Genomic DNA, 18,566 nt, shown 5'->3' on the forward strand with positions numbered 1-18,566 from the left:
TTAAAACAAGGCAGAACATTTCTATATGTTCCTAAGTTATACAAACATATATGTAAGACTGAAATATGTAACAAACCTTTACATAAGCAGATGCATACAAACACCAGATGTGCTCTTTTTGTTACTGTGGGTTGTGTCTTCTATAAGGGAAAAAGAAATATTTATCATTTCTTTTACTGCTGAGGGGATGGGTGCGGCTCTCATATTTCAGAAAGGGGCTGGAAAGTGAGGGAAGCCAAACTTTTTCCTATTTAAGGCCAAAGCAAAGGAATCTCAGTGGCTGAGTTTTATGACGGGCCCGGTGCTGAAGGGCAGGGAACAACTTGATGGTGCTACTTTGAACTGCTTTTCTTTTCTCCTTTTTGCACAAAGAGTCTCATGTCTGATATTTAGACATGATGAGCTTTGTGCAAAAGGGGAGCTGGCTACTTCTTGCTCTGCTTCATCCCACTATTATTTTGGCACAACAGGAAGGTGAGTAGGTACTGATTTCAAGAAACTTTATGGGATTTTTGTCTTTTCTTCTCCTCACAAAGAGGGGTGTAAAGGGGAAAATCAGCTGCCTGATTAAAGATAATTTCCTCTATAAGCTCCAAATTGTGAAATGTTGAACTGACTATAGCTGTGCTTTTACATTACTTGAAAAATAATTGTGTCATGTGTGTATTTAAGAGTTCTGTGGTTGTTTAAGATAAAATGTTCTTGTACTAACTTGTTTTCATGTTAAAGGTACTGGAAACTTTGTAAAATGGCTTTAAAATTTTTCCCTCCTGGATTGTTAACATCTTGGAATACTTCCCCAGGCAGTCTGGAAGTTATTGGTCTTGCAATAATTTTATGTTCCTCTTTGTCTGCTAGATTCTTTGTAAGGTTAGAATATCGAGCATTGTTTTCTGAATAAGAATGCGTTTCAAATATCATGGATTAAGAACAGTCTAAAGGAAGGTACTATGCATTATCAGAATCATTGAATATATTTCTGTAAAACGGCAACAAAGTACCTATAAATATTCTTCAAAGGGATCAAACTGCTAAAATATTTTATTATTCCTGTTTTTATTTTTTTCAAGAATGATTGATTAATTCATCTTTTCTAGTAGCAAGATGTTAAGGGACTAGTATTTTCCACATATTCTACATTTTAACCGCATTCACATTAACGAAGAAAATATTTTTAAAAATGTTTTCAACAGGAGTTTTGACTTTGCTACAAACAAGGTAAAGATACGAGTACTGTTGGACTTCAGAAAGCTGTTTAGCTATATTTTCTAATAATTGCATGTGATGTTTTTCATATTCTAATTTCTCCTAAAAATACATTTGTCTCATTATTTATGTGAAAATATTCTTTTATTTACCATAGTCATGAAAATACTGAACAAATTGGAATACAAACTTCCATAAAAATAAGTATTTAAATGCTAAATGTAAAGATAGCTAGGAGAAATCACTAGAGAATTTTTATTGCACATAACTAAACATGGTTACATTTAAACTTATAGAATTTGCAAAGGACATTGCATGATCATTTGTTTTTTGTTTGTAATATCAAATGTCTTTGTTGTCCTCACAGGTAATACATGTAAATGTGTGTATGAGGGGAGGGGTAGATGTACAGTGAAATGTCTTCGGTTATATTCAGCTCATGGACAAAAAAGAAAAGAAACACCCATATTCCTTGTTCCCTTAATTTCCTCTCCTTCTTACCCCTCCTCTCCTTCCCTTTCCCCTCCTCCTTATCTCTCTCCACCCCTTTTGGCTCCTTTAGACTTCTCTTCACTCATCACCCCACCCCTCCCTAGGCAAGCCCATCTCTACTCCTCTCTCCTCCTCTGTCTTCCCTGCCTGTTCCTCCCTTCCTACTCCCCATGTTGCCTCCTTATGCCTCCATTTCTTTTTTCAGTTATCTCTCTCCTTGCCTCCTCGCCCCTTCTTTCCCCTGAACTCGCAATCCTTCTTTCTTTCTTATTCCTCTCCTCTTTTCCTCCCTATCCTGCTCCTCCCAGGAGATGCTACAACTCACAGTCCTTTCTTAGGATACCAAATGACTACTATCCCCCACCACCCATTTATTGAAAAGACTACAAACTTGGAGGTTTTAGCTCAAAAAATTGTAATGTATTTGTAGTTGCCTAGTGGTTACAAGCTTTTTATAAGCCCTGTGGCTATTTTTCTTCCCAGTCCAACTTTAGAGGGGAGTGTTTGACACTTAACAGTACCTTGACATCACATTAAATTGTATTTATTTCCCTTTTCTCTTTAGATGCAGAAAATAATCAATAAGTATAAAATTTTACTGATAAGTGTTTGTGTGCTCTTAAGCTCAAAAAGAGTTGAAAGAGAACTATTCAGCCTATATATTTTTTTTTCATGAGTAAAAGTAAAGTTTAATTGACTTAAGACAGTACATCTTATGTTCCCTATGGGTTTTACAAGAAAATTCTGCTATTAGATAAGATTTGGAAAAGTTACAGGAGGTATCTGAATATTCAGCACACTGAGAACTGTTATAAAGTTCTAGGGTGGTGTTTCTTGTATATGTCCTCATAACTTCAGAGACAGCACAGCTCTAATGAACACTCACTTCTAGTTCACTCACAGGCATTTTTTGGGTATAAACAAGTCCTCAAAAAGAATTTTGGTCTTCTTACAAATTTGTGAAAATTGTATTTAATTCATGTGTTATATTCCACCAATGAAGAAACATGGTCTGTTTTATATTTCCTGTAGTTTATAAACATGCCAAATTTTAAGTGCAAAGATGCGTCACCTAGTGGCTGACAAGCCAGGTTACCATTTACATAACGAATGCCAATATTAATGTTACTTAACTGGCTTCAGTAGTTTATAATGAGCTTTAAAAAAATCATATGCGTGAATTTTAAATGTTAACGCTGCTTTCCTAAGGAAATTAGTATGCTACGGATAAATATTGCAAACACACATACTGACAGAAAAACACAATGGTAACAGTATTCAGAGTCTTTTTGGAAATTAGCTTAAATGTTACGGTCATTTAAAAAATTCCACATATGACTATTTTTTAAATATATTTTTCATTTCTTTGATGTAGTCCTTATTTGACATAAGTATTTTATTCGCTGCTTAATAGATAGATTATAGACAGCTGTTACTAAGTAATACTGCTTCATTAGGGCAGAAACAGAAACTTTAGTTTAATTAAATGTGTACTAATGTTTGAATTTCTATATTTTGCTACAGTGATAGTTCCAGTAAAATAAACTGTGGAGCTTTAGTTGTTTGAGATTTTAAAACTATAAATGGACTCAGAGAATCAGTTTCTTCTTAGATATCACGAGAGTATATTTTTCATTATGCTTTAAGAGGGAATTTGTAACTTGCTCAGGTAACATTCAGGTTTTCTGGTTTGCATTTGTCCCTACAATTAAACACATTGAACTACAGGAAAATGTTATAAATTTAGGAACAACTGCATTTTTAAGCAGAGAGGATGCATAGTTGCTCACACATCTCAGTGTCAGTCACCTAACATGGATCAGTGCTTTATTTGAGATTACAAAACTAGAAAATGACAAAGTCAAAGCTAGGACCAATATTCTGTTAAGTCTTAGATAATTACAGAACACACATTAAAATTAGAGTATTTGAATTTTCTTAGTTTTGTAACTATTTGCCATTGACAGGAGATACTGAAAAATTACATATCATCCTAGAAAGCACAGGAGCTAATAATGCATTTCTAAAGGTGAAGAAAGAATAGGTATTTTTCTGTTTAATACTCAATTTTATAGAGAGTAGTACATTTACTTTTTTAAACCCCAGCAGCTCAGGATCTTATTTTAAAAGAAATTATCACCAGTTCTGTGTGAGTAAATAAAGTATTATAATACAACACTTCGTGTTTTTCATTCATGATACTTGTATTTCCTTACCTGAGCTTTATTTCTAGGGAAGGAAAAAATGCTCAGGTAATACCAGAGCTTTGAAAATTTGGATTTTCAAAATACCTTTTATGTATAGGCCTTTAGCTCATCTGATGTTGAATACTCTTTAGATGATCTAAAGGCCTATACATACAAAGGTATTTTTATTAAATTCTGGAATTAAACATTTCAGCATTATAAGAAAAGAAAGCAAAGCCACTGGAACAATTCTGGGAAAGAAGGAAAGACTGTGATTAAATGCCTTTTAACTAATTCAGATTCCTGGATTGATGTCTTATTTACAGGCTTCTTTTTAAAAATCAAGAATGATTGACTGTGAGTTTACCAGGATTATAGTTGAGGCTACAGGACAGCTCCTCAGGAAAGCCCCTGTTCTACATCTACAGTCACATGCTGGACTTGAGTTGTCACTCAGAGAAGAGTGCCATCTACCGAAACTCCACAGTTTCCATTGTGAATGGCTTCTTTGGTGCAGAGTTCCAAAAATTATGTAGCCCAGCTCTTTAATTTTGTAACATCTAGTGATATCACCGCCTTGAAGTGATTAAAGTAGATTGTTTAAGAATTAAAGCTTTAAAGATGAAAGATGTTATTGCTTTTGCTGGACATGAGGAACAGTTGTAAAGTTTCCAGGTCTACAATAACTTTCTGGAACTCTCTCAGTGAACTGTTCCTTGTAAAAGTTTTCCCTAGGAAAAAAGCTCAATCCCATTGTTTCCATGCTCAAAAAAAAAAGTCATATAGTGTAAAAAAAACTCTCCAGACTTTTCAAAGGGGAAACTTTGCCTGTTTCATGTCAAGATGACAACGGAAAAAATGAGATAGCTATTCTTACATAAATCACTTGTGAACTGCAGTTTGGGGAGTTACATTAACCACCAGAGTTTCAGTCTGTGTCTAATGAAAACACAGCAGAAGTGGATTCCTTTCAGATTAACTAATAAAACCCTTGTTTTTTTCCATGACTTAGGTCAAGCACTGATGTTTAAAATGTAGTCTTAATGAGCAAAATGAAATGTTGAAAGAGGACAAGTCAAAATGCCCAAAAAATATAAACATCAAAGAGAAAAGATCCAGAAATTATTAAAAGTTAAATTTCCCTTGAATTCTAGTTTTAAGAAAGTACCGCTTGAGTAAAATGGCATACATTTTCCGAAACTGTTTTGTATAGTATTTTGTGTGGAGGATGACGGAGACTGCATTTCTCAAGTAAATTAAAATCATAGATATACTCTTTGGAATTGCATAGCATGTTCACAACGTTCGAGTTTCATTCAATGAAAACTTCTAACGAACTTAGATAAACATTAATAGGAATCATTTAATAACTATATTTTCTGACAAACAGTGTGTTAATGAGACATCTTAAACATATTTTTGCACTGGATGCAGAAGTCTTTTCTGTCTGGTACTATTGTTGTTACAATCCTACTTTTTTGTATATAGAAAAATGTATGCAGGGTTTCTGAGTCACACATTTATTCTGTTGGTGGTCTGGATGTCACCAGGGTGGCTTTAGAGATATAACCCTTCTTCATAAGGTCAAGAGAAAATAAACAGGAGAATTTAACTCCAGATGGCATCTTCCTGTTTTGAGGCCAGATAGAAAAGATATTTTGCAGAGAACTGTTCTCCTTAAAAATATACCTATCTAGATTCAGATTTTAACCTTGCAGTGATAAAAAAAATCATATGGGACAGAGCTTTGGAGTTGACTTCTTTAATCGTATTCAGTTTTGAAATAGCAGAAAGAAAAGAGAATGCAGTAATTAAGAATATCAAATTTAGAGGAAGTCTTCTTACATTCAAATCTTCTTTTTTACCCTGACAGTGTAACCTTGAGAAATTACTTAATGTTTCTGTGGTTAAGATTCCTCATCTGTAAAATTAGGATTATGACAGCTCTAAGCTCATAAGGCCTTTGGGAGTATGAAGCAAAATAGATAAAACTACTCAGAGCAGTGCCTACAAGATAGGAGGTACTATACAAGCTCTACCTAGCACTAGTTTTACTAACGCTGGCAAATAAAATTACTCTAAGGAAGAAATTAAAGTACTTAGTAACTTAGTGATAAGGATGGTGAAATGTAAAATTTTATTTATAAGACTATACAACTTAAAGTTGTTTGCCAACTGTAATAAGTAGAATATATTCTCTTCAACGTTTTTATAATTTGACACTAAGCAGATTTTATTATATATGCAATTGCTGTTGGTTAGATATAAGATACTTTAAATTTTCTAATTAATTATTTTATTTTAACAGGATAAAATATTAATCAACTTAAAGGACATTTCTAACTGGAGATTGAAAAATTATATATCTATAAAATATGAAACAAGAAAATATCTACAACTGATAATTTATCAATTTTTTTTCCTGGAGGTAGCAAGAATAAATAAAATCTTCTTTGTCTATGCAAAAGTGCTTTTAAATTAAAATTATTCACCTAGAATGTCTCCAGATACTTTCTTCAGAGCCCTTTTTGTTAAGTAATCTAACATATTTTAAGATACTGTAATAAAGATATAAGCAGCAAAAAAAATATTTTATTAAAATTTATGGTTTCCAAACAGTATCATTTAAAAGGCAAACTAAACGTATTTCAATTGGAAACTGTATGAATGCCAAATACCCACATGTACAAAATGTTCAGCTTTCTAAAGTAATGAAAATAAATTATTATAATTTACAAATCATATCTGTGATTCTTAGATTTTCAGATTATACATCTTTTCCCAGATAAGGATTCAGTAAGAAGAGAAGAGGAAAAAATATTCACTTTTCATTCAAGCCAAATTAACTATTTAATTAAGTGCTTTAGGGAATAATAATAATAATATTGCTCCAAAAATAGTATTAAGACAAACATAATATGCATTTTTTGTCCTAACAATATTATTTCTTCAAGTCAGCATAATTTAACATAAAGAATGGAAACAAAAGAATCACAAAAAAGTAAGCTTTATGCACACCTAAAAATATAAAATTATGTTATCTGGCTTTATTCTTCTCTAAAATTCCAAAATAGAAAACTAGGAAAGAAGCAGCTAAGAGTGGTTTAAGTCATGTGTTAGCTTCAATATGTTTTATATTATAGATCCCAACAAGGGGATGATTGAGCTTAATACATTGCTTGTGTGATCACAAGTAAATTTCTTTCAGAATTGTACTTTGTAGTAAGGAACAGAAACACCAAATGACATGGGAGATGGAATTTAAAATTAATTACAAATTGGAACAGAGAGATTTAAACAACTAAAATAACGGAAGTAATTGGAAAGTCCATTACTTTCCAATAGTAAAATGAAATTATTTGCCTTTTATTTAATATTTTTGGAAAAAATTAACTTATTATTTTAACCAAAGCTACTCTGAATACAGATTCCTAAGAAATGAAGAGAATAATATGAGATGACTTATTTCAAAATCCCATTTTCTATTCTATATCTAAATGTTGCAAATGGCTAACTAGAGTATTTTTATTCCTCTAGAAACAAAATATTCTTTTCCTTGACTTTGACTTTGCCATGATTTTCACACATATTACTAGGTCCATGAAACATTAATCTAAGGGGTTTAACTTTCAGTAGAATATATTGCTAACTATATTTTGTCATGCATGGAACGATAAAGGAAGCTACACAAAACTCTATTTTTTCAGCAAAGGTAACTAAGGTAGAAAAACAGAGAAAGGGCTAATTTTCAGCCACAAGTTTTTACAGGAACTGACTTTTCAGGAGAGCCGAATTTATTTCAAGTGGATATGAAATAACTTATGGCAATAAACAAAGTTGCATTCATTCTTATTTTTTAAGCATTCCAACTCTCTTCTTTAACTTAAAACAATATGACTTTCTAAAGTAAAACAAAACATGCATGCACCATGTTGACTGTCATGTGCAAGTGAGAAAAAAAAATTTTAAGAATATGACAATTTTTTAAATTGCACTAAAATAATCTTTATATTGAGGCTACTGTGTTTGAAAAAGTACTATAATATGTTTCTAATAAAATTTGGAAACAATAAGCTAAATGACAACCTTAATTTTTATAACATTGCATTTAATCCAATTTTAACAAACTCATTTACAATTTTAATAGGTCAATATTGTGCTTATTTATTTAGTAATTAGCAGAACAAATGGAAAGTACTGTATTTCTAATGATGTGAGGACACCTTTAATGAGACATAAACAGAGGAGGATGAATACACAGGAAGGAAAAGCATTTATGTTAATTTCTAGGCAGATCAAGAACACATAGAAAGTACTTAAAATAGGAAGTGTTTGAGTCTAGCTTTAACTACTATCTTCGTTTGTCTTTAATATGCCTTTAGTATTCAATAGCTGTTTTTCATAACCCATATGCTGTATTAAGTGTGAAAAGATGTTCCTGATCCAGGGGCAAAAAGCTAAAAGAATCATCCATACAATCTAACAATGTTCTTGAGGATAGATCTGGGGGGCTTAAAATATACATTATTAATGAGAAAATCTTGAGCTGAAACTAATCTGTAGGAACATTTCATATAAAGTTGATTTGGAGAAAATGTTTAAGTGGTTCATTCTGAGAAAAGGAACCAATGTAATTACAGTGCTCCATGTAATTTTACGGCATAATCTTCCAACCCCAAATTTTCAGACCTTTTCTGCAAACTGGTGAACTTAGTACTTAAATACAAGATGCCAGTTCTGTAATGAGTTTAATGCATAGACTCACCTATGTTATTACTCTTCACACCAATGTGTAAATGACTGTTTGCTCTTCTCTTAAATATGTTTTCCATAACACCATTCAAATAGGCCTACTTCATTTGCACTGAGATAAGCATTTTGGTATTCAGCTTTTATATTCACTAAGAATTAAGAAATACTCCTTTAAAAGCTTAGGAAATGTATATAGAAAATATATCCCATGTTCTCATATATGTGTTTCAAACATAGGGGAGGAATTAGAATAACTTTTCTAAATAAACTATTTGCCTACTTAAAATTGCATTTAAAAAATGAAGCTTTCCTTCATTAGCTGTAAACTACATTGAGAAATTGTAACATGAAGAAAGAATGGATTATCTATCTTCTCAAATAGATCAAGTGTGTTGTACAATATCATTAAATTTGTATCAGAACACATAAATGGAAATGAGAGGGGGAAGCAATTTCAGTACTCCCTAGAGTCTAGGTTTTGAAATGCTTTTTGGTGAACATTTACTAAATCAGCTAAACATTTCAACTCACTTAAATACAAACCTAAATTATTATTACCCTAGACAGAGAGAAGATATAGAAACAAGAACTTGAAAAGGTGATTTTTTGTGGCTGCATGTCGTGCCCAGATGGAAAAATCTTAGGACCTCTAAAAGGCCTCTTGACCACTAGGCAGCAAAAACTAATTTTGAACTACTTGCCTACTCGGAAGCAGGCCTCCTTCAGTAGACATTTTAAATATCTTGGCTTTGAGAAAATAAAATTTCACTGTCTCACAAAATATAAATTACTGAACAGTACATCATTTGTTGTTTGCAAAAATTTTTGCAGATGCTTAAAAACTTATTTATTTGCTTAATTACTGGCAAACTATCATACCAATCGTCAAGAACTAAAGTTGCATTTAACCACAATACACAGCTAATGCTTTAAGAATTGAGACTAGGTTTTGTTCTGGCAATTCCTAAGCTGATTCATAGTTAATAGCTGCTGAAATTTCAGTACCTTGTATATAATTATGAAGCAAGTCTAAAATTTTGGTTGAAGCAATTTTTTTTACCATTTTAAGCCACAAATACAGATGGTTATGATTCATATTTTCCCTATTATTTTTACCTATTCCTTGCCAATATTTATTTTAAAACATCTTTTCTTTTCTTTTTGGTGATTTGGAAATGTCTTTACATCCATATGGGATATACAATGTATTATGTCATATCATGTTGACCGAGTAATGCCAAACAGAGCTAACAGTGACATTTGATACGCACAATAAGTTCTATTAAAGCTTTCCCAGGAAAATCTGGTAGAGTTTTATAGTGCCAAGATTAGCTCAGTTTTCCCCTGAATTTCTCAACTAGGTTAATAAAATCCAGAAAGTCTTCAGAGTTAGTGACAAAATCATCTTTTTAGTTTAATGCTCCCATCTGCTGTTAAGGCAAAGAATAGCAATTGGGTAGAAAAGCTTATTTTCAATTGTGCCATTAATAAATAAATGTTTAAATGCTTGTGTGATATACATTGATATTAATTCTTACTATAAATGAAATTAAAATACCTGTTGGTCTTAAGGAAAATTGACTATGGTATGCCAATTTTATGATAATAAGCAGATATGATATTTTAATTAAATCCTTGCTACTTAGCAAATTACGTAGGACAAATATAATTTTCTAATGAAAGGAAGAAATTATTTGTTTCAAACCATTTCAACTTTGGCTATTGTTAGTAGTCCTGACAGAGTAACAAAAATCACATTTCAGCAAAACCTGAGGAAACTTCATGTCATCTAACTTGTTTTTCAGCTGTTGAAGGAGGATGTTCCCATCTTGGTCAGTCCTACGCGGATAGAGATGTCTGGAAGCCAGAACCATGCCAAATTTGTGTCTGTGACTCAGGATCCGTTCTCTGTGATGACATAATATGTGACGATCAAGAATTAGACTGCCCCAACCCAGAAATTCCATTTGGAGAATGTTGTGCAGTTTGCCCACAGCCTCCAACTGCTGTGAGTTCAAAGATAAACTGTGCACCTTCAATATTCATATTTAGACACATGAATAGTTCTTATATCATAGGAGCCTAAAAGGAAATGAAAGTCATGTTCGTCAAATAGCCATGTTTGTATTACAAGTAAAAAGTGGACGTTTCAATGTAAAGATAAGGATTGGTTAGAATCTGGGTTAAGAAATAATATGCAAATTCCGTGTCTTCTTTAATTTGTTTCTTTTCCATTTATTAGCCTACTCGCCCTCCTAATGGTCAAGGACCTCAAGGCCCCAAGGGAGATCCAGTAAGTAAACATTCTTCAGTAGAATAAAATTAATACTAATGATAATTCTAGTAAGAATTTGCTTTTTTTCTGTTCATACCCTCTCTAGATTTGAACTTTCATCACACATTCTCTTTATTTACCACATATTTGAATAATGGCACCAAACAACAGACTGGGAATCCATAATTGTATATGTAAAGATTTCAATTTCCCCAACTTCATATTATGTCTTCACCCCCATGATCCGTTTAAATAAAATATATAGGTCAATATGCAAAGGAATACGTTATACTTAAATTATTCATGTGATTTTGATTAAAAATATGTGTTATAAAGAAAATATATTACTTGTATTGATTCCTAATATTATAAAGTGGAGAAACAACAATCTGATAATTATTCTGAATCACCAGGATTTTTCACTATTTAATTTATTTTTACCTCTTTTTTTAGGGCCCTCCTGGTATTCCTGGGAGAAATGGTGACCCTGGTATTCCAGGACAACCAGGTTCCCCGGGTTCTCCTGGCCCCCCTGGAATCTGTGAATCATGCCCTACTGGTCCTCAGGTATAATAAATTGCGTTACTTAAAAAATCCCCTCATAAAACTATCTAGCTCATCTTCTTTCTTTACTCTATATTACATCTCACTATTATGAGTTCTTTGTATCTGTTCTCTGATTCTATGTATTTAATAAATCCTTATTTAGTGATTCTGTGTATTAGGCACTATTCTAAGTGCTTTATAAGTATTCATTCATCCTCAATGCTAATGTCATTGCTCCTATATACTTGGAAAAGTTGCCAATTTCTCAGCAGATGTATAGCATACACATTATGTTTAAGAAGTGAACTATCAACTTACAAAAAAAATTAACCTACATAATTTAGTTAGTACTATATCTATACTTTATTCTCCTACTAACACCAATGTCAAAGCCTCTAAAAGTTTGGAAAAAAGAAGTTGAAGAACTGTGAATATTCCTATTGAACAGGATTATTTCTGCCTATGAAACTGCTCTTACTAATCCTTCAGAGCACATCTTGCTTCTCCTGAAGCATGGTAACCAAATAAATCTGCATGTAAAACAACCAAATAAAAAAATATGACAAAATTGTTGCTGCATGGAATTAGGTGAAATAAGAAAATATATTACACAAATCTTTGTGAGGTTAAAAAGTGCTTTTCGAAAAGCAATTCAACAAGAACTAAAGTGTATTGTCTAAGTTATTCTAGTAACCAAATAGAACCTAACTCTAGACCTAAAACTTAGAATTTAAAAAAAGCTTCAAAGAAATCCAATAAGCATATGAGCTTTTCTACTAATTTTGGCTTATTTTCTGTGGAGATGTTTATTTTTGAGTGAATCTTTTAGTCATATTAACCAGAATCCAGGGGATATGAATTTCACTTGTATCATTAAGTGTTGGAAAAATAATTTGACTTCATTTTCTTTTGCTCAAAATGAGAAGGTGTATTATATGATCTTGAGACTCTTTCGGCCTCAAACAGCCTATGATCCTATGTTTGTAATGATGTAGATACTGCTTAGAAATAATAGCTGAAGTAAGAGTATAATAGGAAAAATTGGGGGAAACTAATGTTTAACACAGTGGAAAGATTTGTGCATCACACAAGAAAATGCTTCTGTAGGATATCTAATGTCTCAATCTACAGAAAAACAGGATAAACAAGATAATTAGTTAATACATACCACATCTTTTGGCACACAAAAACCTATCAGTGGTTACTAGATGTTGCATGCACCTCTAAATGCTTTTTAAAAGACTTATAAACTGTCTATTAAAATGATCATATCTATTTGGTCTCCTTGCCACAGAACTATTCTCCCCAGTATGATTCATATGATGTCAAGTCTGGAGTAGCAGTAGGAGGACTCGGTGGCTATCCTGGACCAGCTGTATGTACAAATGTTTCTCAGCATTTTAGAGCTTTGTTATCTTTCCAGTTTGTAAAATCTTGAATGGTTGCTCTTCTAGGAATTCAGTATTTTTATGGAATTGTACAAAATAGCTTATTCCTAATAAGGCTGGGAAAGAAAATGGTAGCATTATCATGTTCTTTCTATCTCATTCACATTATTAATCCAATTTTGATCACATATAAACTTTTACTAAAAGCAAAACCAAAGTCAACAGTTATTAACATTTCAGGAAAGTCTTTATAAGAGAAAATGGAAATGTACAAACTATTGTTTTATAAATTTGCTATCAGTATTTAGAAACAGCGTGTTACAAAACTGAAGCATACTGTTTTCAGCATGCTGAAGGTTTTCTAGTTTAATCTGTACTTCTGAACAATGATAAATCAATTGTCCTGTGTATGATGATTCTTGTGTGACCATATAAATCTCTAAGTCAATTAACTGTGATAGATATATCAACATAATTATGGACTTTATGGTTGATTCACATTATTATTTCAGATAACTGATTATAGGATTTGTAGTGTGCCAATAAATGTTTTTCTGCACTGAGTTGGGCTGCCAAGCGAGAAATTGCTTCTTCACCAGTGCAATATAATCCTAACATTGCAGGGATTTTCATAGCATTGTGTACTAATTTTTCCAAATTTTTTAATTCCCTTCCTTAGGAATTCAGGACAACATTTTATAACATTTATTAATAATTTATATGGAATCTGTGAGAATTTCATTACAGTAATGTTTGCTTGCTAAGATCACCATTGTAGGTCTCATGAATAGTTATCAAAAGATGAGATATATTTGTTCACAGTTTTAACAATGCAAGTGTCATTGCTTTGAAGCTTGGACAAAGTGTATTTTGCATTCATTTATTTTGTTTTTCATTCAAATTCACATTCCAGGGCCCCCCAGGCCCTCCCGGTCCCCCTGGTACATCTGGTCATCCTGGTTCCCCTGTAAGTATAGCCATTAGTGGTGTTTTCTTCTTCATTTTTAGAAAAATCAAATTAGTATACATTCTGCTGTAATTCAGCCATTCCAGCATGCATAATCCCAGTTAACTAGAGAAGTCATAACCAAGAAACTGATTAAGGCTTCAAAGATAGAATTCCATATTTAATTCCTTTCCACCAACAACTATTGGCAATTAAAGCCCTGGTAAAATTAAACCACATTAATTTGCATGTGACAGGGCTTTTAGTTCAAAACCATTCAGTTTCAATGGATTGCAATGAATGCAATGAAATGCATTAACTCCATTCTGATCTGAAAAAAATTTGGTCTCAATATTTATAAACTGGAGTAAAATTTGCTGATTACATTCACAATTCTGATTTCTTACTGTCAAGATGTAAATGAATTATATGAAGATTTTGTTACTTTTAAAATATTTACATATTCTACTCACTAGGGATCTCCAGGATACCAAGGACCCCCTGGTGAACCTGGACAAGCTGGTCCTGCAGTAAGTAACAATTAAATTTATATTTATATATAAGTTGATAATTCTATATGGAACCTACCTTTGTTTTCTAAAACAAGTATAGGCCCTTACAGAATGGAGATTAAATTTACCCTTAAATTTGCAAATAACAAATAGCATTTTATCAAGTCTTTTGGACTCTTTCAATTGGTTAGCTATCTTAGAGACACTAGTTACTAAAGGAATTCTCTCATCATTAGCCATCAAAATAGTCCACTTCCCAGAGCTGGTACAAATTAAAATTTGTTTATATATTTTCTGTAACCACTCAGTTCACTCTTATATCTAATCTACTGATAAATATAATTATATATATTTACATATGTAAACATACATATACATATATCTTAGACAGTAGAAATAAACATAATCTAAGAGAGTCCTTTAGAAGGATATGCTCTGTAAATAAGCAGGTAAAATAATTATTTAAATACATTATTTCACGAAATTTAGAAATACCTTTATATTTAGACATATTTAATATTCTAAAACATGTAGAAATACATTTGAATTTATAAATACACATGTGTAATATAAAATACAGATATATGATGTTTTAATTTTATTAACAGTAAGTTGATGTAATAGAGGTATAATATTAACTCAGGAAGTATCATTTTCATTATGAGAAACATTAAAAGTATTTTCTAAAAGGAGGTTCCTTCCAGGAATACATACACTGTATAATAATAAATTGTAACAGAAAAACTTACAAATCTATTCATTTTTTATTTTCTTATTTTCAGGGCCCTCCAGGACCTCCTGGTGCTATGGGTCCATCTGGTCCTGCTGGAAAAGATGTAAGTTTTTAAAAATTAAATAAGAATACAGCAAAATTTAACTTGGGGTATTCTAAACAGTATATGCTTTATGTCAGAATCCCAGAAGAAAAAAATGTTATTCAAAATATTGTTATCTTAACAACATTTTAGCTAATACTAATCTTTGAGTAGTTATACAGTATTTGCATACCTATACATATATTTATCATTTGTTGAATTCTAAAATAAAATCCCTAAAGTGCTTTTTGACTGCTGAGAAGACTCATCCATTGAATATAACATTTAACTGGAGGGGAAGTGTCTTTGCCTGCCTCTTGTAATGATGAAATTGATACCACTATTTAATGAACTTGAGAACTTACGGGCACCTTCAATTCAATGACATTCTTTCTTTCCCTTTTAATCTCCAATGACAAATTCTTTTCACTGGGTTGAGGAACGGTTATATTATTTCAGTGATTAGAAGCACCTGCATTATCTCTTTATAAGCTTATATCAAAGTGGGAAAGGTCTTCCTCATGCCTTCTACCCAGAAAGCTGATCTCAACTATACATTTTGTGTGACCATTTTAATGAGTCCTTCGTGAGAAGAATGCAAAGTAATCATTTTGCTTATTGTCTACAATGTATCTTGTCATACATGAACACTTATGTATTCTTTATTTCTCTACCTAGGGAGAATCAGGTAGACCCGGACGACCTGGAGAGCGAGGATTGCCTGGACCTCCAGTAAGTCTTCAGCATCTAATAAATTAATTGGAGTAATCTTTGCTTGAAAACTATTATGTAATTCAATTGAATTAAACTTAAAAATAAAAAGTGTTTTACTACTAGGTTGTGATTCTATTTGAAGGTTCATTAATATTTTTTCATTCATTATTTTTAGGGTATCAAAGGTCCAGCTGGGATACCTGGATTCCCTGGTATGAAAGGACACAGAGTAAGTAGAGTTTCTAAGTTGTTTACAAGGTATTGCACTGGGCTATGTTTACTTGACTAACTAATTTTACTGGATAATTATGTGCCCAAAAGGATGATTCTGTCAATAAATTAATTTGAAATTTTTAAGTCTACCAAGTTTATTTGTTGACCAAAGTAGCCATTTTTTGCAAAATAAAGGAGTTGATTTCTAGTGTATAAAATACTCTTGAAAAATATTTTCTTACTACCACTATCAGAAAATAAAACATTTTATGAAATATGTTTTTATTGACTTAATATGATTTATAGATTGAGTTGTACAACTTTATTCTATGCAAAACATTTCATACATTCAACCAACTGTGCTATAACTTATTAACTTAATTATAATAAAATCTATGAAACTCATGTTTGCTACTCTATAGTTAAGGCAACTTTTTTAGCAGACCACATTGCACTTTCTAGTTAGTTCATATTTTCCTGCTGTAAAATCAGTATGAAATATCTTCAACCTCTTTAAACAAGTTTTAAATTATTTAAGTTAATTTTGCAAGTTGTGTTATAAAGACCAATTAGAAAAATTCAATGTAAACTTTATCAATCATTCTAGGTGAACAGATTTTAATAATTTTGCTATTTTTATACATTTCCTAGGGCTTCGATGGACGAAATGGAGAAAAGGGTGAAACAGGTGCTCCTGGATTAAAGGTAAATCACAACAAAATCACGTTTTCATAAGTAAATTCATTAAATATTAAAGCTACATTTAAGATTCATATTGTGAAGCTTAACTTGTTTGCTGAAATTTACCTGAACTTTCCCTATTAGGTATGAGTAATGGTAACTAATTGAGATATTCTATTAACGCTTCCATGAAAACTGATAACTTGAAGAGTCTAGATTAGAAATAGTTGAGCATCTTAGTATAACTTATCAATTACTTCTCTTTAGTTTTTAAGTTTTTAAATACAGAAATTGAGATTTCTGGTAAATAAAATACTAACAGAAAATTAATATTGTTAAAATGTATATCTTTTCTAGGCTCCATAAGCTTTTCCATAATATTCTGTATTTAAAATCAATAATATATTCTTCCTCTTGTATAAAATAGTAACATATTTTATATGTATCTAGGGTGAAAATGGTCTTCCAGGTGAAAATGGAGCTCCTGGACCCATGGTAATTATGTTTCTTATGCATAATTTTCAGTTTTATTATTAACCTCATTGTTACCTAAAAGTGGCTTTACTCCCACCCCAACTGTTCTTACATATGTCAGGATTAGAGTAAGACCATATTTCAATTTTACTCTCTAGGGTCCAAGAGGGGCTCCTGGTGAGAGAGGACGGCCAGGACTTCCTGGAGCCGCGGTGAGTATTGTTACTAACATCGCACAATTACAACCCAAAGTGACAGATTAGTGTCTCAGTAAAGTTTCAGCCTGTAAAAATAGGTTAGAAAAAAGACCCTCCTACAGAATTATACTCGATACTGTGATAACGTTTTGGCTATAGTTAAAAGGAAATGAATAAATGTTTTACAATTATCTCTATTGAGAATTTTTGTGTTAACTGTTCATATGCAATTAGAGCTATTACATCTGCATTCAGTCCTGAAAACACAGATTCCAATCCTTCTACATTTGATTATTGCTGTATATATCAGAATTGTCTTTACCATATATTGACTTTGAAGTATATAATTAGTAAGCAGATTTTAATGTACTTGAAGAAAACTCAACTCCCTTGAGTCAGAATTTTAGTCAAAATATTATTCATGACCAGCCATTCAGAATTAAATAGATATTTAATGTAAACTTCTCTTTTTAGGGTGCTCGGGGTAATGACGGTGCTCGAGGCAGTGATGGTCAACCAGTAAGTAACTTTCTATCTCTTATTTGTTGTAGGGTAATGAGAAATTATGGATTGTGGGCCGGGCGCGGTGGCTCACGCCTGTAATCCCAGCACTTTGGGAGGCCGAGACGGGCGGATCACGAGGTCAGGAGATCCAGACCATCCTGGCTAACACAGTGAAACCCCGTCTCTACTAAAATACAAAAAAATTAGCCGGGCGTGGTGGCGGCACCTGTAGTCCCAGCTACTCGGGAGGCTGAGGCAGGAGAATGGCTTGAACCCGGGAGGCGGAGCTTGCAGTGAGCCGAGATCACGCCACTGCACTCCAGCCTGGGTGACAGAGCGAGACTCCATCTCAAAAAAAAAAAAAAAAAGAAAAGAAAAGAAATTATGGATTGTGGATTATTTAATATTTTATATATATACACACACTCAGGTATATACATATATGTATATGTATATATCTAACACACACATTAGCATCTCTGTTGACCATTTGTACAATTTAAAAAGTGAAAAAATATCGTAGCCCCAATACTCAATATTATATATATGCATGTGATTAAAACTGACACTGGGCCGGGCGCGGTGGCTCAAGCCTGTAATCCCAGCACTTTGGGAGGCCGAGACGGGCGGATCACGAGGTCAGGAGATCGAGACCATCCTGGCTA

The 18,566-nt window shown here is 32.4% G+C and overlaps 1 protein-coding gene across 1 annotated transcript in view; it reads left to right on the forward strand.

The window, feature by feature from the left end:
* The first annotated feature begins 230 nt into the window (after positions 1-230).
* Positions 231-18,566, forward strand: part of COL3A1 (collagen type III alpha 1 chain) — a 38,874-nt gene continuing 20,538 nt past the window's right edge. The window contains 14 exon segments of the mRNA XM_017865450.1: positions 231-474; positions 10,442-10,644; positions 10,879-10,929; positions 11,365-11,478; positions 12,752-12,832; positions 13,759-13,812; positions 14,268-14,321; positions 15,086-15,139; positions 15,797-15,850; positions 16,008-16,061; positions 16,697-16,750; positions 17,177-17,221; positions 17,359-17,412; positions 17,872-17,916. Of these exon segments, the coding sequence (XP_017720939.1) occupies positions 396-474; positions 10,442-10,644; positions 10,879-10,929; positions 11,365-11,478; positions 12,752-12,832; positions 13,759-13,812; positions 14,268-14,321; positions 15,086-15,139; positions 15,797-15,850; positions 16,008-16,061; positions 16,697-16,750; positions 17,177-17,221; positions 17,359-17,412; positions 17,872-17,916 (996 nt within the window). The 5' untranslated portion in view covers positions 231-395.

Source organism: Rhinopithecus bieti, unplaced genomic scaffold (assembly GCF_001698545.2).
Source record: "Rhinopithecus bieti isolate Rb0 unplaced genomic scaffold, ASM169854v2 scaffold_2827, whole genome shotgun sequence".
Taxonomy (NCBI): Eukaryota; Metazoa; Chordata; class Mammalia; order Primates; family Cercopithecidae; genus Rhinopithecus; species Rhinopithecus bieti.